General features: G+C 43.3%; 2 protein-coding genes across 7 annotated transcripts; both read right to left on the bottom strand.

Annotated features, from left to right (window-relative positions):
* Positions 1-322: 322 nt before the first annotated feature.
* smpd4 (sphingomyelin phosphodiesterase 4) lies at positions 323-11,934 on the bottom strand. Of its 6 annotated transcripts, none has more exons than XM_079156706.1 (20): positions 11,806-11,934; positions 11,365-11,509; positions 11,136-11,222; positions 10,709-10,845; positions 10,544-10,619; positions 10,270-10,378; positions 9,866-9,918; positions 9,539-9,690; positions 8,947-9,079; positions 8,731-8,802; positions 6,712-6,792; positions 5,385-5,542; positions 4,628-4,718; positions 3,724-3,821; positions 3,431-3,594; positions 2,760-2,965; positions 2,449-2,679; positions 2,147-2,278; positions 1,816-1,944; positions 323-1,235 (listed from the first exon to the last, which is right to left on the bottom strand). In XM_079156706.1, exons 2-20 carry the CDS (start codon positions 11,401-11,403, stop codon positions 912-914), a joined length of 2,472 nt encoding a protein of 823 aa, XP_079012832.1. In that variant the 5' UTR covers positions 11,404-11,509; positions 11,806-11,934; the 3' UTR covers positions 323-911. The 6 variants fall into 6 exon arrangements, with proteins under 6 accessions (XP_079012832.1, XP_079012834.1, XP_079012831.1 ...); XM_079156708.1 differs by having other exon boundaries at positions 8,737-8,802; positions 11,795-11,934; XM_079156705.1 differs by having other exon boundaries at positions 11,795-11,934.
* A 3,499-nt stretch (positions 11,935-15,433) lies between these two features.
* LOC306694028 (keratin, type II cytoskeletal 8) lies at positions 15,434-21,833 on the bottom strand (the record flags this gene model as incomplete). Its single annotated transcript, XM_079156728.1, has 10 exons — positions 21,516-21,833; positions 19,483-19,691; positions 19,257-19,317; positions 18,806-18,901; positions 17,663-17,827; positions 16,668-16,793; positions 16,357-16,500; positions 15,972-16,048; positions 15,693-15,739; positions 15,434-15,540 (listed from the first exon to the last, which is right to left on the bottom strand). Exons 1-10 carry the CDS (start codon positions 21,828-21,830, stop codon positions 15,434-15,436), a joined length of 1,347 nt encoding a protein of 448 aa, XP_079012854.1. The 5' UTR covers positions 21,831-21,833.
* Between the last annotated feature and the right edge of the window lie 2,406 nt (positions 21,834-24,239).

The raw sequence follows: 24,239 nt of genomic DNA on the forward strand, positions 1-24,239 counted from the left end.
TGAAACATGATCTCTGAACGCATTCTAACCCTTATTAATGATGTAAGTGAAGTACTGATCCATCAGTTGAATGTAATATCTGATGTTTAATCTTCATTAATGCTTCATATTCGATGACATCACGTTTGTCCTTTAAGAACCTCGTATCTCTATGAATAGAAACACATCCACATGTTCAGGTCTCAATAAACTACTTCGGTTTGTTTTCACCTTTTCAGAAGTTTCACAATGAGCCAAAGTTAAAATGCAGATTCATTATGAAGCGTGATTGAGACTGAAACACGTCACATCAATAGATGAACGAGGACAACACAACTACACACAAGTGCAAACGGTTTATTGAGTCTTTGGGACAAAAAGAAGAAAAGAAAAGTCTGTTTATTTACAGAACACGAGCAGCCGGTCCTCAGGGTTCCTTCAGGGTTCCTTCAGGGTTCCTTCAGGTTCCACAACGTCTCTTCAGAGTCCTGAACATCTGAATTAAACTCAGAAATAAGACGAAATCACTGCAGACGTCATGAGAATAATCATTATAATAATAAGATTATTCCTGATGAACATCGACTCTGACCTCTGACCTCTGACCTCTGACCTCTGACCTCGGACACATTCATCTACAGGATCAGAATCCAGCTGCAGCGATTAGTCAGTTATTTAAACTTTATTGGCAAATATTTTGATAATCGATTAATCGAGTACATTGAATATTTGGGGTTTTTAAGGCTGTTGGTTGTGGAGAACGTCACAACACTTTAAACGTTTCTGATGTTATAGAGTTTAGGAACAATCGGCAGATTAATCGATGATAAAAATAATCCTCAACAACAAACGTTACTCATGGCGGGACCTCCGCGCCGCGCTTTAACCCTTTAAAGTCCTTCAGTCGAGCGCCGTGAACCCCGCTGACTCGGCTAGTGAGCCTTCAGCTTGTCTCCACACAGCGTGATGAGGAGTCCGTACAGGAGGCCCCCCGTGAGGAGGAGCAGGGTGCTGCTCACGGGGCCCAGCGACAGAGCGGCTCCCAGCGCGTAGAGCAGCAGCAGCAGCAGCAGCGTCCGGTAGCTCGCCAGCGGGCGCAGACTCAGACGAGCGCTCCGGTTCCTCTCACACGAGCGGCGGGACGTCGGGCTCAGCTTCGGCTTCTTGGCGGAGGAATCGAGATCCGACAAGTAGTGACGACCCAGACGACCCAGCAGGTCCGGACGAGAGCAGAGCGCGTTCATGTGCCCTCCGAACTGTGGGAGATACGAGCGCCTGTCAGGTTACGGGTCAACACACGTTCCAAAGAACAGGACGACAAAACGTGTCGGTTGTTTTTAAATATCAACGGTGCATTATGGGACATTTACTCTGTTCCTTACATGGTGTTTACATGTGTATATATATATATATATATATATATATATATATATATATATATATATATATAATGTTCTGAGGATATACACAACGTGAGGCAGCGTCATGGGAACCTGAATGCATCGGTAAAAGATGTTTTATTAACTTTCTGAACCACAAAACTCGGCGCCGGGTCTTTAAACTAAATCGTTTATCGCAGCCAGAAACTGTAAAAACAGTCATTATGGTCAGATTGTCATCTTTCCGACGTCCATTGAACACACCATGTGTGACAAACAAAACTAAACAAAAAACGAACGAATATTTATTAAAAAACATTTTAGGAGGGGAGAGAGGAGAGGAGAGGAGAGGAGAGGAGAGGAGAGGAGGAGAGGCTGAAACATGTGACTAGTTTAACATATGAAGCCTCCATGTTTCATAATATCTAATGTCCTCATAACTGCAGCATCTTCTCACCCGCTCGTTAACCAGAGAAGAGATCCGGTAGAACATTCTGACCAGCAGCGCGTTCTCATAGCTCCTGATGGGCTGCAGCTCCGGGTCTCCTTGGTACTGAATGTCAAACCTGCGCAGTCCACTTATGATCTGCACAAAAGAACACACACACACACACACACACACACACACACACACACACACACACACACACACACACACACACACACACACACACACACACACACACACACACACACACACACACACACACACACACACACACAGAGTGACCCACAGTTCTGATGCTCGTCCTCTTTCTTCTTCTCTGGTGTCGATGGTTCATGAATACCTGCTTCCTGCCCAGGTCCGTTAGAATCAGTCCGTTCTCTCCCTGGATGCAGTCCGGGAGCTGCTTGTTGTTGCCGTCGTCCTGAGAGGAGCTCAGGTTAGAGATGAGCTGAGCCAGCTGACCCTGGTTCAGCTGCAGAACAGAGACACTCAGTAAACGGGACCAGGTTCAGAGCTGCAGACGGGAACGCTTTACAGGACGAGCTGCTCCGAATGTTGGTTAAAATGTGTGCAAAACACCTCCAGAGCTCCATATAAGAAATACAAACACAAACAATAAAACACAGAACAAAGTGTTCTGACCTTGAAGATCTGACACAGGTTCTCCAGAGCTCTGTCCAGGAACTCGTGGGTCTTCTTCAGACACTCTCCGCTCTCCTCCGGCTCGGCCCCGGAGAACGTGTTGTTGAGCTCGGAGGCTCCCATCCCGAACCACGACAGGAACGAGCTGTTGGCCGACACCTCGCTGGAGTGATCCGATATCCTCTTGGCCGTCTGTCGGGCCTGTGCGATAATCTGGATCAACTTCATCACCTGCAAAAAAACAAAGAAATGTGACTTTGAGTCTCCTGCAGAGAGACAGAGACTCAAATCCCCTGAAGACCAGAACGTACCGCTCCTCTGAGCTCGGAGCCAAACATCTGTTTGTACTGGCAGTCCTGGCCCTCCAGGGCGTAGACGTGGCCCTTCACCCTGAACACCATGTCGGTCACCACGCGCTGCCGGGAGGACAGGAAGCTGCCGCCCTGGCTGGGCGTCAGGTATCCGCGGGGCTGCCGGTGGTGGAGGACGTGCTCCGGCTCCAGAAACAGCTGCTCTCCTGGTGAGAGACGTTCAAAATGATCTCACAGAGCGACGCTTCACATCAGCTCAACAGACCAGAATACTCCGTTCAGCATGAAATGATCTGATTCAAAACAGAAGATGTGAGGTGAAACGGTTCCAGTCTCATTGAATCCTGCTTAAAAAAAAGTATAAAACATTTAAAGTTGCTCAACAATCGTTTGTGTTCTCGGTACGACTGAAGGTCAACACGTAAAGTCTGTGTTCATGAACCAGCGTTCAACTTCCTCAAACATTTTCTCTTCAGTGAAGCAGAAAGAAAAGCTTCCGAGTGATGATCAGGTTCTCCGTGTTTGTTGTTGTCGTACTCGTAAAACGCTTCAGACCTTCTCACCGTCCTCTCAGGACTTCTGTATGAAGACAACGTGTCACAGAGAACGAACATCTTTCCACAAATAGAAGATGAAACCCAGAGATGAAGCCTCTGTGATGTGTAACAGACCTTTCTGGATCATCTCAGCGAGGTTGGGCTGAGCGAACACTTTGGCCACTCTGAAGACCATCAGCGCGTTCCTGGCGTTGACCAGGTCCGTCCTCACGGCTCTGTTGAGCAGCACCTGGAAGAGCTTCGTGTACATCAGCAGGTTCTCCTGAACAAACGACTCCCTGTCGAAGAGAAACACGTGGAACAACAGATCAGCTGACGTACCGACACACATTATCACGTTTTGTGGGGAGCTGAGGACCGGCTGCATGTTGGATGAAGTCAGAAGAAGGCGTCTATGTTTGACTCACCACTTGTCAGGTACGGTTCTGTTGGGGTCCGGCTGAGGACTGGTGTTGTCCTCGGTGTATCTCCACGGTTGGACGTAGCTCAGCCACGTCTCCAACACCTGAACACAGAGACGATCGCAATAAACTAAACGCTGAACCCGCGAGCGTCTCGACGGCTCCACAGCTGAACTTATGACAAGGAGCATCAACTAAATGTCTGAAGGGGAAATAAGAAGGACGTGGTTTCTGCTGAAGTCCACTTTAATCTGATTTATTAGTGCTTATCAAAGAACAACAGAGACCAAACTCAGCTTTCATGTTTTATACACTTTGCTGCAAACTGTACAGAAATATATTTAGAGTTTCAGTCGGTTCCTCAAAGACTTCATATCAGAAGTAAACGTGACGTCACTCGTCGGTTTGAAGCCTCGAGTTTGGGAATTAGGTCGTCGCCATGTTTTATTTGGAACCAGTGAACAGGAAGTGATCATATCTGGACTGAGGAGGAGCGACGACGTAGAGGCCTGTCAATCACTGTGTAGCCCCGCCCCTAAAGCATCCCCTGCTTTATGGTCTGTGTGACTCTAAATGGACCATCATTTACTAAATGAACATCATGCTGTATTGAAGAAGACTTGGAACTAGAGATTGAGACCATAAACTCATGTTTACAATGTTTACTGAGGTAATAAATCAAGAGAGAAGTAGAGTCATTTTCTCATAGACTTCTATACAACCAGAGGAGTCGCCCCCTGGTGGACACTAGAGAGAATGCAGCTTTGACACGTGAAGATCTGACTTCACAAAAATATTACGTCCAGTTAGGAGAAGGTGTTACCGATGAGCCCTGTGAATCAACACAAGCTGTCTGACTCTCGTCAGGTCAAAGATGCAGAAACAAAATAAATATGAATATTAATTTTACCGCTCTGAACGAGGCGTCCAGAGGCCAGTGACCGAAGCAATGCTGGAGGAACAGGTAGAGCTTCTGCTGCACGAAACGCTGCACCACCACTCTGTAGACAAGAGCAACACCACACATGCTGTTAGGAGTCACTTTAATAATATATATATATATATATATATATATATATATATATATATAGAGATATATAGAGATATATACACACTTATTTCATAAGGGAAGCAGGAAGTCAAGAACGAGTAACGTCAAAGTGAAGACAGGTAACAGCTGCTCATCAGAGGACACAGTTCATTTAAACAGTTTATTCGTACTTTCAGCTCCGTCAGCACTAGAATGTAAAGACCCTCGTTCACCTGCATGTGTCTGTTATTGTTGTTCTGCTGTGTCGGACTGATTAATATATATATAGATTATATAATCTGCATGTTTCTATCATAATTCTCCGTCATGCATCTGCTCTGCATGTTGTCTTCTGAGCCTCTGTGCTGCAGGTCTTCATAGCTCTTCACCGTGTGGTATGAAGGAGTCCTGAATGATGTTCCTACTCGTATTCATATCCTGTTTTATCTCTGCATGCTTGTGAAAGGATAAAAGATGAATAACTGTATTATTTTAAGCTTGTATTGAGTTGACTCTGTAACATCTGTCCAGGTGTTACAGAACTATGTAATAACTCTGGAGCCTTTACCGTGATGATGTATTAATGTAAATAAAGCAATAAACAGGTCATGAGCAGTAACTGGTGGATGAAGCCGACCTCTTGAACTCCTCCAGCGGGCTGGTGTGAGTGTGTGAGTGGGCCGACGGTGAAGAGGAGGTCAGCGTCTCCTGCTTCAGGCTGTTGGAGAAGGCGTGCAGGTGTTTGACCAGGAGGCGCACCACCAGGACGTGCTCCTCCGTCGGGCTGAAGGGCTCCTGAGGAGAAAAGCGGTCACACGGTGCTACAGAGAACCACCAAGCAGCTCACAGCAGCCAATCACAGCGCGACCCCTCGGTCCAGCAGCAGCCAATCACAGCGCGACCCCTCGGTCCAGCAGCAGCCAATCACAGAGCGCGAGCGCGTTGCTTTCTCTCTGCAGAGCTCAGAGGTCTCAGGTCTATGAACAGTTAGTTTAATGTTGCTGAGAGTCGGTGTGAACGTCTCTCACTGCTCTGCTGCGTGTTGACCCGTTACATGGAGAGACAATAATATACCATGAGATAATAATAATAATAATAATAATAATAATAATAATAACGTCTGGAACCAAGAACTTCCTTTGAATTTATCAAAACAATCATAATTTATTCTTTTCCTAAAGTCTGTAAACGTCTTTCAGTCGATATATAATTCAGAGACTTAACAGGATGTGGATGAACAGTTTTATCTGATTATTAAATTATCACTTCAAGACGACCGTGATTTATTAAAACGTGAACGAACCAAATCACAGTTTAATAAACGTGTCTCTGGGACCTCAGAGCTGCAAAAACCACAAACAAAACATCTGATGAGCGGCCTGTAAAGAGACGTATCTCCTGCGCTCTATTGAGCAATAGTGTCGACACACACACACACACACACACACACACACACACACACACACACACACACACACACACACACACACACACACACACACACACACACACACACACACACACACACACACACACACACACACACACACACACACAGTTAAAAACATGCATTTAAAGCAGCAACAGAGAAGCAGCATCCAGACGAACTCACTACAGATATTAGATCCAGCGTCTGCTGTGGAGGCGTTTCTCTGACGTCAGACTGAACGACATCAAACACGTTTAGAGACTTCATTAAGGTCTTCATTAAGGTCTTCATTAAGGTCTTCATTAAGGTCTTCATTAAGTCCTCACTGACCTGAAGGGACAGAGGAAGTAGTCGTGCTGAGGAGCTACTTCCGCTCTAATCAGCCGGATCGTCTCTGATCATTTTGGGTTATCGTGCATCTCGACTCATCAGCGTTTGCTCAGACTAAACCTCCGTTAGTTAACCTTTCTGCGCTCAGTCTGCACCAGAGAAACACCTCCTGCTGTGAGCTGACGGAGGTAAGAGGTCACAGTACTTGGTAGGTGTGGAGGGTCCCAGAGCCTGGTGGGGCGAAGGGTTGGCTGGACATACTGAGGCGGTACTGAAGCAGGGCCAGCTGATCACCCGTTACCACCAGGAGGGAGAGGAGGATGAGGAAGAGGAGAGACGGCAACAAAAGGGTGGAGGAGGAGGAAACGGCAGCGCAGAGAGAAGGGAGGAAGGAAAGGTGGCAGGAGGAAGGAAGGTACACATGAGAACAGCAGGAAGAGGTGGCAGCAAAAGAAACATAAAGAAAGAGAGAGAGAGCGACCAGACGGAAACCATTCAGGAGGAAGAAAGGAAGCAGAGAAGAAGAAGAAGGAGACAAAATGAGATGTTGACTGTGGGAACACAACGTGATGAAGAGGCCTCGACTCACACTGAGGGGTCACATGGGCTGAAGGATGGGAATCAATGAGCAACAATCAACGACTGTGGATCACTGTACACACACACACACACACACACACACACACACACACACACACACACACACACACACACACACACACACACACACACACACACACACACACACACACACACACACACACACACACACACACACACACACACACACACACCAGTGTGTGGGTTTTACTCTACTAGATATATATATATATATACATATATATATATATATACGTATATATATATACGTATATATATATATATATAGATATATATATATATATAGATATAGATTGTGCTTAGAATGATTCCCATCCTGAACATTGAACATTATTAACAGAGTGAACTCAGAGCTGTAAGATCCGGTGAGCAGATGATGACGTGAGATCAGATGTTCTGAGGTTAAACTGCTTCATGTGGTGAATAGAAACATGAAGTGTGAATCTTACAGTCTCAGTCCACTCCTCACAGACACAACACGATAACAGCGCCGTGGTTAACGGGGAGTCTACGAGGAGCAGCTTCATGGAGCCGATGAAGACGTCTCCTGCATGTAGCTGTGCATGAGTGCAGGTACGTTGCAGGTGAACAGAACCAGCATGAAGTCTCACCGGGATCCGTGTCGTCACATCTACATCAACATGACGGGAGACCGGATCTCTGCAGAGCTCATAGCTTAGATTTAAAGTAGCTTCAAGCATCTTTAGGAGAGAAGATAATCCGGGACTGATAGAGGATCATCTCATCTCATCTCATCGGTCACACTAAACATGACTTCCTACAATCATCAGGCCTCTTTGGATGAGCTGATATTTGTTGTTTCACAGGTTCACATCTGAAGAGTCCAGACCCGCCATAACCAACAACACTACAGGGTCCACAAACCTTCATGGTGGCGTCTCACACTCAGAACACACACACACAGAACACACACACACAGAACACACACACACACACTCAGTGACTCACACATGCAAACATGCAACAGGAGGTGAAGAGAAGCAGAAGCACTTCTACAGGGAACGCATGCAAACGACGACATGCAGCAGATTAACTCTGCAGCAACTCATCGGATAAAGGATTTCAAAAACATGATGTATGTATATATATATATATATATATATATATATATATATATATATATATATATATATATATATATATATATATATATGTACACATGTATACATATGTATATATACATAAATAACCAAACAGGGATTCCTGCTGTGCATTCACACTGCAAGCGACTCCAGAAACATCTCCCGGTCGGCTGATTGGCGTCTCTGCTCATGTTGAGCTGATCTGCAGCGTGGTCACAGGGTTTTAGGTGAACTGGTCCTTTAATGGTGGGAAGACACATTTCTAACTCCTGCGGTTAACTAAAGCGTGGAGACTCTATCGTTTCTATTTCTATAACTAAGTAGGGAGAGTTTGAAGCTTCGTTCGTTGTGTTTAAAGCCGGCTACACTCACATCAGGATATTAAACTCTCTGTGGAATATATTCCAGAGGCGGCTGCGCGTGTTTGATTCTGACTCGTGTCAGTTTACAGCCAGCCGTGCAGGAAGAGGTGTGTGTGTGTGTGTGTGTGTGTATCTTACCTTTACCTGAGGAGACTGCAGCTTCTGGTACATCTCTAAGGAGTAGTGATGGAGCCAGATCTCCACAAACATCTGAACGATAAACACACAAGTTATCTTTTATGACATTAAAAATAAAGAATCTTTCAGTCTAAAAGACGCAACACCTCAGTACGACTCATTACAGGACGGACATGTGAATTATCTTCATTGGCCTGTAAAAGCTCCGCGTCTCACCTGCAGCAGCGTTTCGGACCTCCAGATCTCCTGAGCGGCCGGATCTGCGTTCACTGACGGTTGATGGAATATGTGATGTTTGAGGAGACTCGGGCTGTGAACACCATAACCAGCAAAGGACACACCGGAAGACCTGTTGGAGTTAAAACAGGAAAGAATTATGAAACATTCTGACCAAATACCAGGAGACGACCTGTCAAAGCTGCATTCTCTCTAATGTCCACCAGGGGGCGACTCCTCTGGTTGTATAGAAGTCTATGAGAAAATGACTCTACTTCTCTCTTGATTTATTACCTCAGTAAACATTGTAAACATGAGTTTATGGTCTCAATCTCTAGTTTCAAGTCTTCTTCAATACAGCATGATGTTCATTTAGTAAACGATGGTCCATTTAGAGTCACACAGACCATAAAGCAGGGGATGCTTTAGGGACAACGAAATCGCTGAACTCGAGGCTTCAAAACACCCACAAACCATCGGGTGAGGTCACCATGACCACGCCCACTTCTTATTTATACCAGTGTAATACTGAGTCACACATTCAACTATCCAACTTCCACTGAGGGTTTTCTTAATCAAAAAGGTTAAACACCTGGGTGACGGTGCAGTGACGGAGCCTCTGGAGTCGGAGAAAGGAGAAGGAGGAACGCTTCCTTCACTGGGCAGGAAGTACTTCAGGTACGTGTCCACCAGCACAAAGTAGGCGGAGTCGGTGGAGCTCCCGTGGTGGCCTTGAGGGTAACTCTGAAAAACAAACGCGTTACGATCAAACTTTAAAAATAAGAGCAGCTTCATGAATCCACATTATTATCTTTAACGGCCCACAACTCAGCACGCGCTTCATCAAACGACGAAGGCCTCACAAGAAGCTCTTTAACTCAAAACTAAACGTCACAGAGAGTATTCATGTCAAACTCACCTTCGGCGTGATGAGACAGGAGGCAAAGTGAAACATGAAGAACTCAAAAGGATCTGCAGAGCGTTGAGGAATAACGACGTGAAGTGGAACAAACTAAACCTTCAGAGAGATCACAGCTGGAAGATTCATCACGGATTACTCAGAGAACAGCAGACGGGATTTATTCTTTCAGGTCTTTGTCTTTGTCACATATTAAAGTAAATATCTTTGAGGTTTTTAGCTATTGATCGGACAAAACGAGGCCGATATTTGCAGATTAAGCGAGGATGAAAAGAAGAGTCTGCTGAACGCGCTGCGATAAAGCGACTCAACACTAAACCCTGCAGAGCAGCTGTGATCATCAGGCTGCTGCTGCCTCTAGAACACGGAGAGCAGACGGATCAGGGTTTGTGTTGTGAGGATACTGAGAGCCAGGTTCAGAGTCAGCAGACCAGAGAGAGGGAACTGCAGCTTGTTGTGGAACAGAGGGCATTCTGGGAGGACCCCCTCCTGGATGCAGACCTTCACGGGACCCTGCAAAGACACACACACACACCGGGGTAACAATGACCGCTACAGCTCTTCAACTTCACTCTTCTCAAACATCCAGAGCAGGTTCAGAGGCTCGGTGCTCTACAATAAGACTTTGTCTCCTGGAAACAACGGAGGCAGAGACACTAAAGAGACGAGCGTTCTTACCGGCAGATAATTGACGGGTATTTCATATTTGTACTCTTCGGCTTGAAGTTTATAGACGAGCTTCATCATCGGCCCGCTGAAAGAACAAGAGAACACCGTTTGATTCTCTGAACCCGAGGATTCAAACTACCGATGCGACGGTGGAGAACAGGCCGCCGCGTCTACCTCGGGTTGAGAAACTCCAGAACGACGTTGTACTCGTTGCTCCGTGAATGCAGCAGGCGCAGGTTCCAGCCGGAGAGGATGCCGTCCAGACTCCCAAACACGGTCTCCACCAGCCAGGGGAAGATCACATGCAGCTCCTGAAGAGAAACACACACACACACACACACACACACACACACTGCATCATGAACCGGACGCACGGTGAACCTCAGTAGTTCAAGGCTCTGGTCTGATGACCAGCAGGGAAAAGCTGAACTCTGGTTTTAGTGTTGAAGGAAAGACAACAGAAGGTCCTCTTAAACCACGGGCAGAGCTTTAAGATGTGCTGTACGCTAGAGTGACTAGTTCTAATGTTGTACAACTGACTGATGCAGTCAGCAGTGGATGGAGATAAATATATATATCGCCATGTATACTCTTACAGTACCTTTGCAGGATATTCATCGATGATCTTCACCAGATCTTGGCATCGCTGCAGCAGAGGTTTGGTGATCGAATCTGCTTTGAGATTGACCTGAAGCAACAAGCACAACACGTCAATGAGCAACAAGCACAACACGTCAATGAGCAACAAGCATTAACAACTCATTCACTAAACGTCATAGCACGTTTATTGAATCACAGGTTAGAAAACAATCTCGTTCAGAGAGACTCACCAGCAGGAAACTGGGCTGCTGTAACGTGGGAGCAGCCATGGAGGACCCGTATGTTGAGGTCTTCTGTAGGACCCGTATGTTGTGGTCTTCTGTAGGACCCGTATGTTGAGGTCTTCTGGGGGACCCGGATGTTGATGTCTTTCAACTGGAGGCGGTAAACACGAACACAACTTTTAACTTCTTCCAACTAGAGATAGCGCCTAGCTTAGCATTACTTTGTTAGCCTCCTTAACAGATAGAAACATTGCTGATCATTAAACAAACGGATGGTGAGGAAACAGGAAGATAACTGTGTGTTCTCTTGATCCGATAAAACAATGTGACTGGGAAACTCAGTCCGTCAATGGAACCGTGCAAGTTAGCATGAGGCTAGCTAGCGATAGCTTTAAAAACACACAAAGCGACGGAGAGAAGTTTAGCTCACACACACTTTGAGAGAACCTTAAATCGTTGGAGCAGAACTCCTCTTTATCTTCTCCGCTGACAGGAATCAAAATATATATTCACTAGTTTCTCATCAACCGCGTTTAGCTTCCATCAGAGTGTTTCAACCGCGACCAGGCGTTGACGTCTTCTTCAGTGGTGTTTTTTTTTTTTTTTTAACTCATGTTGTTGCACATTACTGCCGCCTTCCGGAATTACTCTTCTAGTTTTACGACATTTGTCATCCATCTTATTGAAGCATTACCGCCACCTACTGCTGGAGTGTGAATCACTTACTCTCTTTACCCCAAAACAATATGGAGGACGAAAAATGTCTAAAGCATAAATAAATAAATGCATTCATAAATATATAAATAAATACAGGAATAAATATATGTATGCATAAATATATGTATGCATAAATAAATGTCTAAATAGAGAAATAGAGAAATACATGCTGAAATAAATACTTAAATATTTAAATGCTGAAATAAAGAAATAAAAGTTGATACCGAAACAGGATATAAATACATAAATCTATTTCTACATTTCTGTATTCCTTCATTTATTTATTTCTGTATTTCTGTGTCCGAAAGTGATCTGTGCTTTCACGTCAGTCTCCAAAACACCAGCAAAGTCTTCAATAACACCAGAAAAAGTCACTAGATTTGTCGCTAGTTGCTTTTGACAAAGAAAGTCGCCAAGAGGATTTGGAAAGTCGCCAGATTTAGTGAGAAAGTCGTCAATTTGGCAACACCGGGCTCGCCAACTTCAACGTTACTGAGCAAGGCAGCAGTAGCAGACCAGAAGCATCACACTGCTGTGACCAATCCTGCTTTAGCATACAGACACATAAATGAAGAAATGTAGGTGAACAGAAATATAGAAATAAATATGAATCTGTTAGACGAGTTAGAATCTGTTCATTTCATGAGTAGAGGTCACTTCTTCTCTGTGATCTGTGTGCAATCTTCATCATAGTTTATCAATAATGAGCATATTTGTTGGAATGCTGATTCAGCAGCTGTCTGTCTCTTCTTTGTCTCTCTTCTCCGTCTGTCTGTCTTCTGTATTTTCAGCAATGTTTTGTGATTGATTTCAGCATTCCAACACATTTTCTATTCTCATCTAAAAACACACACACACACACCTGGCGATGTCACACCTTCTCTCCTGTTTCCTCTCCTGTATCTTACATTGCTCACTTTACTCTGAATTGAGTGTAGGGGTCTCCCCCTTGTCTCCTGGTCCCAATGTTGTTGCCATACTGATGATGTCCTTTCCCTCTGCTTTGGATAACTTGATACAGATGTCTGCTTTGTTTTCCTTTAGTCTACTTCTTCATTTCCTCTGATAGCTAGCTAAGATCAATAGCTCTCTGCTAACAGTTAGCTCACAGCTAGCTAAGATAGATAGCTCTCTGCTAACAGTTAGCTCACAGCTAGCTAAGATAAATAGCTCTCTGCTAACAGTTAGCTCACAGCTAGCTAAGATAAATAGCTCTCTGCTAACAGTTAGCTCACAGCTAGCTAAGATAAATAGCTCTCTGCTAACAGTTAGCTCACAGCTAGCTAAGATAAATAGCTCTCTGCTAACAGTTACTGCTTCCTCTGTGTTGTTGCTCCTTTTTGACATTGGGCGCTGATTGGCTAAATTGTATGTCACACATTTATATCTTTAATCAGTAATTGGCTAAACTTCACAGTAATGAACATATCAATCGTATATTTCATAACTTTTAAATCTACATGAGCAGCTGGTCACAACACAAAAGATCATTTGAAGCCTTTTTGTTCATTTTAGTTTTATTGGTGAAAGCAGCAGAAAGTAATAAAGAGACTCAAACCCAACGAGCACATCTGTAGATGAGCATCTGTAGATGAACATCTGTAGAAGAACATCTGTAGATGAGCATCTGTAGATGAGCATCTGTAGATGAACACTTCTAGTTTATCTGAAAGCAGCGAGAACATGTTTCTATCAAACTGAATACAAACAGACAACGTCTCAGTAAAGAAACAAAACTCTGCGTTTCTATAAAATGCTCTAACATTCCCCAAAATGATCTTCAACACGACAATATGTTCATATGTTAATAACTCTACAGATGAACTGAGCACAGACGTCAGTGTTTGTTAGTAAGAGAGTTAAAGACTCGATGCAGCTGATCACAACTAAAGTCTGAGTCACACACACACCACAGCAGAGGGGGGGGGGGGGGGGGGGGGGGCTCCAGTCATGTGACTCTAATCAGACTCAAGTCATGAATTTGATTTAGAATCGACTTGACAGAATCAAAAAAGACTTGCAGCTAAACTTGGACTTTAACACCAATGACTCGTGACTTTTGACTCGTACGTTGGGACTCGCCGGTCTTGACTCGGGACTTGAATGCAAAGACTTGAGACCTGCTGGTGACTTGCAGAACAATGACTTGGTCTCACCTCTGGACAGTAAACACATTACAATCTTCATAAAGTGTGAATGACATCAGACAGAATCCTCACATCTATTTCATCTTCATTTTCTGTATTTAGATTTTATTTCTTCGTTATTCTAGTAAATAAAAGTTAGTAATGAACCTGCAGCCTCACACACACACACACACACACACACACACAGATATCACATGTGATGTGTGAAGCATCCAGATGTGTTTGATGTTACTGTACATGCATGCAGCGGTGGAGGACGTACTCAGATCTAGAGTAAAAGTACTAATACCACACAGTATAAATACTCTGCTACACTAAAGCACTAATAGTGAAAATAGTAAGAAATTACACCTTAAACATTATGACTAATACATAAACATTATGACTAATACATAAACGTTATGACTAATACATAAACGTTATGACTAATACATAAACATTATGACTAATACATAAACATTATGACTAATACATAAACGTTATGACTAATACATAAACATTATGACTAATACATAAACATTATGACTAATGCATAAACATTATGACTAATACATAAACATTATGACTAATACATAAACATTATGACTAATACATAAACATTATGACTAATACATAAACATTATGACTAATACATAAACATTATGACTAATACATAAACGTTATGACTAATACATAAACATTATGACTAATACATAAACATTATGACTAATGCATAAACATTATGACTAATGCATAAACGTTATGACTAATACATAAACGTTATGACTAATACATAAACATTATGACTAATACATAAACATTATGACTAATACATAAACATTATGACTAATACATAAACATTATGACTAATACATAAACATTATGACTAATACATAAACGTTATGACTAATACATAAACATTATGACTAATACATAAACATTATGACTAATGCATAAACATTATGACTAATACATAAACGTTATGACTAATGCATAAACATTATGACTAATACATAAACGTTATGACTAATACATAAACATTATGAATAACTATCAGACTAATTGATTGATTACTTTCATGTGATTTATCAGATACATTTAGAATATTTGCCTCTGAGATCTAGTGCAGTAAAGGTATAAAGTAGCATGAAAGAAAAACACTCAAGTGAAGTACAAGTACCACAAATGTGTACTAGAGTACTTGAGTACTTGAGTACTTGAGTTCCATCCTCTCAGTGAGAGCTGTATCTGGAGCTGTCTCTGGTCTCAGTCGTCTTTATCAGCAGCTTTGGAGCAGCAGAGCTGCTGATCACGTGGTAACCATTAGTACCTTTAGTACCTGGAGAGAGAGGGAGGAGGGAGAGGGAGGGGGAGAGAGGGAGGGAGAGAGAGAGAGAGAGAGAGAGAATATAAATAAATGTGTCTTCTTAGAGACATTTCACCGTTGAAGGAGGTCAGAGGTCTTCTTCATCTTCCTCGTTGGTTACTTACTGTAGTTGGAGACGGTCTGGATGTTGAGGATGGACTGATGTCCGATTCTGAAGAAGAAGAAAAAGAAACAGTTTGTGTTGGTGTTTTGTATTGAAGGAGACCTCTCTGTGCTCCTCCTCTCTCCTCCGCTCACCTGTCCTCCTCTCTCCTCCTCTCTCCTCCTCTCACCTGTCCTCCTCTCTCCTCCTCTCTCCTCTCTCCTCCTCTCACCTGTCCTCCTCTCTCCTCTCTCCTCTCTCCTCCTCTCTCCTCCTCTCTCCTCCTCTCTCCTCCTCTCACCTGTCCTCCTCTCCCTCCAGCAGCTTCCTGTAGGTGGCGATCTCGATGTCCAGAGCCAGTTTCAGGTTCATCAGGTCCTGCAGGTGAAGAAGAAAACTTCAAACGGTGCATCTGGAACTGATCGTCTTCTTTCAATCTTTTCAAGTCTTTTCTGTGTTATAACTGCATATCTGTATAAATATAAGTATGAACTGAACACTGAATAAGACATTTTCAGACGACCAAAATGTTAACTTTGATGAAGTGAAAACACGGTGAAAGGGTGAAGTTGTAAGAGGAAAGCAGTAAACTCTGGTAGAAGAAGTCTTTTTCTCATAGACTTCTATACAACCGGAGGAGTCGCCCCCTGGTGGACACTAGACAGAATGCAGCTGTAACCCCTCACCTGGTACTCTCTGAGCTGTCGGGCCATGTCCTGCTTGGCTCTCTGCAGAGCGTCCTCCAGGTCTCTGGTCCGAGCTTTGGCCTCTTTCACAGCCAGTTCTCCACGTTCCTCGGACTCAGCCAGCTGGTTCTCCAGACCACCACGCTGGGGGGGGGGGGGCACAACAAATCCTCCATACTGAATCTAAAATTATCTAAAATTATCTAAAATTATCTAAAGATTATCTAAAAATTATCTAAAATTATCAAAAAATTATCTAAAATTATCTAAAATGATCTAAACCGATCTGTGAGTGTGTCCTGTAGACGTACCTGTGCTTTGACGGACTCGATCTCGCTCTGCAGGCGGCTGATCAGCCGGTTGACCTCGGCGACCTCTCCCTTCACAACGCGGAGCTCGTCTCCGTACTGACTCGCCTGCACCGACATCTGGTCGAACTGCAGACGGAGGAAGCTCAACGTGAGAACAGAGAGCGACAGAGAGCGACAGAGAGCGACAGAGAGCGACAGAGAGCGACAGAGAGCGACAGAGAGCGACAGAGAGCGACGCTACGGGATGAATTCATCATCTTCAAACAGTTCTAGTTCTTCATGAGAAGCACTAGAAGCATGTGAGGAAACATGTGTTTTTGTGGGTGAACTGAGCCTTTAAGTGTGAAAACATAAATGAGTATATTTACTCAACTCAAGTACTACAATTTGAGGTACTTTACTGAAGTATTTCCCACACTTTATACTTCTACTCCACCACATCTCAGAGGGAAATATTGTACTTTTTACACATTTAATTAACACTGAGTTACCAGTTACTTTACAGATTAAGGTTTTACAAATAAAACATAAAATCAGTTTATAAAAGATGGTGAAACTAACCAACAGTGCTGCTTATGAATCAGTAATAATACAACAAAACACACTTATATTGATGCCACAGCTCTGCCACTACTATCCTGTTTATCTCGCTCTCACTCATCTAATTTACAAATCCTACAATGTATGCTAATACTCTATCGTCTCTACCTTCCTTCATGTTTGAAGTGCGGTACGAGTACTTCCACTTCAGTAACATTTTGAACTTTATAAGTATTTTTAAAGTGTAGAGCACTTTGACTGAATGTTCCTCCCTCACTGATCCTCTTCAATGTCTTCATGTGTCTGTTTGGAAGCGTTTCAGGTTTCTCTGGAATGACACCGGGTCCTCTCTTTGTGGGGTCAGCAGGTAGAAAGTATAATGTGTCTGTTAGGCTGTAACATAACGGATCATGAAGGACGCTGGTGCTCGTCTCCTCGTCTCCTCGTCTCCTCACCTTGCTCTTGTACCAGGCCTCGGCCTCCTCTCGGCTTCGGGCCGCGATGTCCTCGTACTGAGCTTTGACTTCGGCCACGATCGTCTCCATGTTCAGGCTGCGACTGTTGTCCATCTGCACCACCACCGACGTGTCCTTGATGCCGGCCTGCAGCTCACGCAGCTCCTGGAGTACACAGAGTACACAGAGTACACAGAGTACACAGAATACACAGAGTACACAGAGTACACAGAATACACAGAGTACACAGAATACACAGAGTACACAGAGTACACAGAATACACAGAGTACACAGAGTACACAGAATACACAGAGTACACGATGTCCTAAACATACACACACATAACACAATCTCACATTTATTCTATTCACAGTTAAAGTTGGTGTGTTTCTGAAAGCGCTCTGGCTGATCGGAGATTGTTGTTTGATTCTTTCTTTACAGAAATAATTTGAATAAAACTTTATGATAATATCAGTTTAATTGTTTTACAATCTTTAGTTTCTGACGCATCATAATCAAGAACATGAATATGAATATTTATGTCTTTGTAGATTCACCTTAAACTGTAAACTGCACTTATATTGTAAAATCTAAGATTCTGCTGCTCGTTAGTTCATCACTGACATTATGAAATAAATACAAAATATTAAAAGATTATTGAAATAAAAAAGGCTTCAACTAATGATTACTTCCCTTATTAAATATTCTGCCCGTTATTTGGTCAAATTTAAAAAAAGACGTAAAATCTTTCAATTCAAATGATTTAATTTAAACGTTTTGTTTTTCAGAAGATGTTCAGTTTATTACGGTTTAAAACAAGAAATGAAACATTTGAGAACCTGGAACTATCGTTTAAAGAATTACTTAAATGAATAAATTATTAGTTGTCCATTGATTAATCAGCTGATTGCTGCAGCTCTAGTTCACACATGAAAATACATAAAACTTTAACTTTTTAATTATGTAAAGAAAATCACATTTAATAAATTAAACAAGAAAATGAAACATAAAAAAACTGTCTGCAAATACAGAAACACAAACAATGGAATAAATAGATCAAATCAATCACAACATGCTAAATAGTAAAAGTGTAACTTTACACGTATATGTAAATAAAGAAACACAGGAAGATGAGCCGGTACCTCCTCGTAGACGTTACGCAGGAAGTTGATTTCGTCGGTCAGACCTCCGACTTTATCCTCCAGGTCGGCCTTCACCAGGTAGGCCGAGTCCACGTCCTGAACACACACACACACACACACACACACACACACACACACACACACACACACACACACACACACACACATCAATCAATAAACTACAACTGGTTCAAAACCGAGCTGCCAGATCAGCACACCAGCGTTCAATGAGAGCTTATACAGCAGACGCTCTCCTGTCATGTTCTCAGTGGAAATTAAACTCCACTAATTATCATGTTGACCTGATGGTGGCGCTTGTGTGTGTAGGTGTGTGTGTGTGTGTGTCTGTGTGTGTGTGTGTGTGTGTGTGTGTCTGTGTGTGTGTGTGTGTGTGTGTGTGTGTGTCTGTGTGTGTGTGTGTGTGTGTGTGTGTGTGTGTGTGTGTGCTGACCTTCTTTAGGATCACAAAGTCGTTCTCCAGGTTGTTTCTCTTGTTGATCTCGTCCTCATATCTGTAACAGAGACTCAGATAAAGTGATCCTGGTCTGAGACCATCTCCCAGACCTTCTCCTGACTCCACCTACGTGTGTTTGTAGTCCTCCTGACTCCACCTACGTGTGTTTGTAGTCCTCCTGACTCCACCTACTTGTGTTTGTAGTCCTCCTGACTCCACCTACTTGTGTTTGTAGTCCTCCACCAGGCCCTGCATGTTCCTCAGCTCCCCGTCCAGCTTGGTCTTGTCATTGTTGACCAGGTCCATCTGGCGCCGCAGACCCGCCATGTAGGCCTCGAACAGGGGCTCCACGTTGGACCGGCCCACCCCCTGACCCTGCAGCAGGTCCAGCTTGGTCTCCAGCATCTTGTTCTGCTGCTCCAGGAAACGGACCTGAACCGCGGAGGAACAACAAACATCATAATTCTCCATCATCTGCTCTGCATGTTGTCTCCTGAGCCTCTGTGCTGCAGGTCTTCACAGTTCTTCACCGTGTGGTATGAAGGAGTCCTGAATGATGTTCCTACTCGTATTCATATCTCTTTTATCTCTGCATGCTTGTGAAAGGATAAAAGATGAATAACTTTATTATTTTAACCTTGTATTGAGTCTAACATCTGTCCAGGTGTTACAGATGAACACAGTGAAGTTCTATTAATGTCCCCATAAGGTTTCAATGAAAACACTAAGATATGAGCTGTAGAGAAGGAAAAGAAGCGGCATCTCATCTCGATCTCATCATCACCATCATCATCATCATCATCATCATCATCATCATCATCATCATCATCATCATCACCACCATCATCATCATCATCACCATCATCATCATCATCATCATCATCATCAGTCTGTATGTGATGGCTCCTGTTTCCTGCCTGAGGAATCGTACCCTCCCCCCATTGTTGCTCCTTCCTCCCTCACAAAGCTCCTCTCTGTTCACAGAACAATGACCTCCTCTGAGTCTGACCCGCTTCCTCAGGTTACAGCTCAACACGGAGCTCAGATATCCACCGACTCAGGTTTAAACATCTGATCAGCTGCTTTCCTGCTGCAGCCAGGATCAATAATCACACTTCAGCAGGAAGCCATCGGCTCGCTGAGTCAAACCGCAGCAGATAACGTCCGAATAATGAGGAGCTTTAGAGGATCAGTCGGTTTGCTTTTAGCAGCTCAGAAGAGAAGAAGAAGAAGAAGAAGAAGAAGAAGCTTTTAATTTTATTTGACATGTATTCATTGTATTATTACAGCACATATATTACATGATTATTGTAAATATTTTACTCATATTGTACAACTTGATTTATTTCACACTAATATTTGCATACTTTATAAAGTGTAATGTACATCTTATGTTTATCAGATATCTTATCTTTTATTTACTTTAAACATTTCTTTGTCTGTTCTGCTGATGTAACATTTGAGTTTCCTTAAAGTCCGACTTTACTGTTTCACACGCTGCACATTAATTATTCTCCATCATTTTCTCTATTTATTCATTTATTGACTTGTATTTCATTGAGAATCAGTTCTCATCGACCAGAAGCATCAGGATCATAAACCGTGACGCTTCCAGACGACATCACGACGAGTGTTTGACGTCTTTGTGGAACATTTAAACGTGTAAATCTGATCTCAGAGAAGCTGCAGGAGGTTCTGTGCATCGTGTCTCTGGACGCCTGCAGGATCTCTGCTGATGTGAGACAACAATGGTTCTTTGTGAGGGAGTCACCGACTCCGTGAGAAAGTAGAGACGATATCAATGTCTTCATCATCACTGAGCTGCTTCTGTGTCCTTCAGGATCCTCCATTACTACAGAGTACTTCTCAGGTTTACTTCCCCAGTGTATATATATATATACATATATATAGATATATATATATATATATATATAGATATATATATATATATATATACATAGATATATATATATATATATACATAGATATAGAAGTACTCAGATCTTTGACTGCAGTAAAGGTACAAATACCACAGGGTAGAAATACTCTGTTACAAGTTAATGTCGTAAGTACCAAAAGTAAAAGTACTCAATATGCAGAATAATATTTACGTCATAATAATGAATGTGTTCATTTTTTCAAGGTGGAGCTCATTTTAATATAATATAGTTTGATTTGTAGTAATACATCATAGTTTACTAGTTTAAATACATTTAGTATAGTAAACACACCCTGGATGCTGGTCTGAGTCTCTACCTTGTCTATGAAGGTGGCGAAGCGGTTGTTGAGGCTCTTGATCTGCTCCTTCTCGTGGGCCCGGCTCATGGACAGACTGGGGTCGATCTCCAGGTTGAGGGGGGCCAGCAGGCTCCTGTTGACGGACAGGGAGGCCAGAGGGGCCCCCAGGCCGTGGTGGGGCCCGTTGGTGCCGGCGTACAGAGAGCTGCTGCTCAGAGAGAGGCCGCCGAAGGCCCCCTGACCGGGACCGAAGCCGCTCAGCCTCCTGGACCCGCCGCTGCTGCTCCGGACCGAGTTACTGGAGCTGATCCGCTTGGTACGACTCAGGCTCATGGTGGAGGAGACGGAGGAAAGACGGAGGTATGAAAGCAGAGAAGCAGGTGGTAGAATAACCGGAAAACTGACAGCTGAAAGAAGAAGACGCTGGAGAAACAAGAGAAAAAAGATGTTTACGATAAATGCAGGTTATTAAGAAGATGAAGGCTGAGCAGAGAGCAGCTGAGTCACTGATGAAGTGAACCAGGTGAGTCTAGGATGTCGGACCACAGTGAGGCGTCTCAGGTGTCTCGTGGCCTTTTAAACCTCCCCAGGGTGGAGTCAGTAGGAGAGATGTGGTGTCAGATAATCTACTGTCCCTGACTATTAGAAGACAAGTCAATACGTTACCTGTTCTTTCTACACAAACAGGTGCTGGATGATGAGTTTATGCTGGAAAATTAGAAGAATATATTGTTTTGCCTCCAAAATGAAATCTAATCTATAAACGAACATCATTTCCCTGAGTCATTTTTGGAGACACATGTCACAGAGTACCTGAACAAGTAGTGAACAGAGTACCTGAACAAGTAGTGAACAGAGTACCTGAAAAGGTAGTATACAGAGTACCTGAACAGGTAGTGAACAGAGTACCTGAACAGGTAGAGAACAGAGTACCTGAACAGGTAGTGAACAGAGTACCTGAACAGGTAGAGAACAGAGTACCTGAACAGGTAGTGAACAGAGTACCTGAACAGGTAGAGAACAGAGTACCTGAACAAGTAGTGAACAGAGTACCTGAAAAGGTAGTATACAGAGTACCTGAACAGGTAGTGAACAGAGTACCTGAACAGGTAGAGAACAGAGTACCTGAACAGGTAGTATACAGAGTACCTGAACAAGTAGTGAACAGAGTACCTGAACAGGTAGAGAACAGAGTACCTGAACAAGTAGAGAACAGAGTACCTGAACAGGTAGAGAACAGAGTACCTGAACAAGTAGTGAACAGAGTACCTGAAAAGGTAGTATACAGAGTACCTGAACAGGTAGAGAACAGAGTACCTGAACAGGTAGAGAACAGAGTACCTGAACAAGTAGTGAACAGAGTACCTGAAAAGGTAGTATACAGAGTACCTGAACAAGTAGTGAACAGAGTACCTGAACAGGTAGAGAACAGAGTACCTGAACAAGTAGAGAACAGAGTACCTGAACAGGTAGAGAACAGAGTACCTGAACAGGTAGAGAACAGAGTACCTGAACAAGTAGAGAACAGAGTACCTGAACAGGTAGAGAACAGAGTACCTGAACAAGTAGTGAACAGAGTACCTGAAAAGGTAGTATACAGAGTACCTGAACAGGTAGTGAACAGAGTACCTGAACAGGTAGAGAACAGAGTACCTGAACAGGTAGTATACAGAGTACCTGAACAAGTAGTGAACAGAGTACCTGAACAGGTAGAGAACAGAGTACCTGAACAAGTAGAGAACAGAGTACCTGAACAGGTAGAGAACAGAGTACCTGAACAAGTAGTGAACAGAGTACCTGAAAAGGTAGTATACAGAGTACCTGAACAGGTAGAGAACAGAGTACCTGAACAGGTAGAGAACAGAGTACCTGAACAAGTAGTGAACAGAGTACCTGAAAAGGTAGTATACAGAGTACCTGAACAAGTAGTGAACAGAGTACCTGAACAGGTAGAGAACAGAGTACCTGAACAAGTAGAGAACAGAGTACCTGAACAGGTAGAGAACAGAGTACCTGAACAGGTAGAGAACAGAGTACCTGAACAAGTAGTGAACAGAGTACCTGAAAAGGTAGTATACAGAGTACCTGAACAGGTAGTGAACAGAGTACCTGAACAAGTAGTGAACAGAATACCTGAACAGGTAGAGAACAGAGTACCTGAACAGGTAGAGAACAGAGTACCTGAACAAGTAGTGAACAGAGTACCTGAACAGGTAGTATACAGAGTACCTGAACAGGTAGTGAACAGAGTACCTGAACAAGTAGTGAACAGAGTACCTGAACAGGTAGAGAACAGAGTACCTGAACAGGTAGTGAACAGAGTACCTGAACAAGTAGTGAACAGAGTACCTGAACAGGTAGAGAACAGAGTACCTGAGCAGGTAGTATACAGAGTACCTGAACAAGTAGTGAACAGAGTACCTGAACAGGTAGAGAACAGAGTACCTGAACAAGTAGTGAACAGAGTACCTGAACAGGTAGAGAACAGAGTACCTGAACAGGTAGAGAACAGAGTACCTGAACAGGTAGAGAACAGAGTACCTGAACAAGTAGAGAACAGAGTACCTGAACAGGTAGTATACAGAGTACCTGAACAGGTAGAGAACAGAGTACCTGAACAGGTAGTATACAGAGTACCTGAACAGGTAGTGAACAGAGTACCTGAACAGGTAGTGAACAGAGTACCTGAACAGGTAGTGAACAGAGTACCTGAACAGGTAGTATACAGAGTACCTGAACAAG

The sequence above is a fragment of the Pholis gunnellus genome (assembly GCF_910591455.1).
Source record: "Pholis gunnellus genome assembly, chromosome: 3".
NCBI classification, from domain to species: Eukaryota; Metazoa; Chordata; class Actinopteri; order Perciformes; family Pholidae; genus Pholis; species Pholis gunnellus.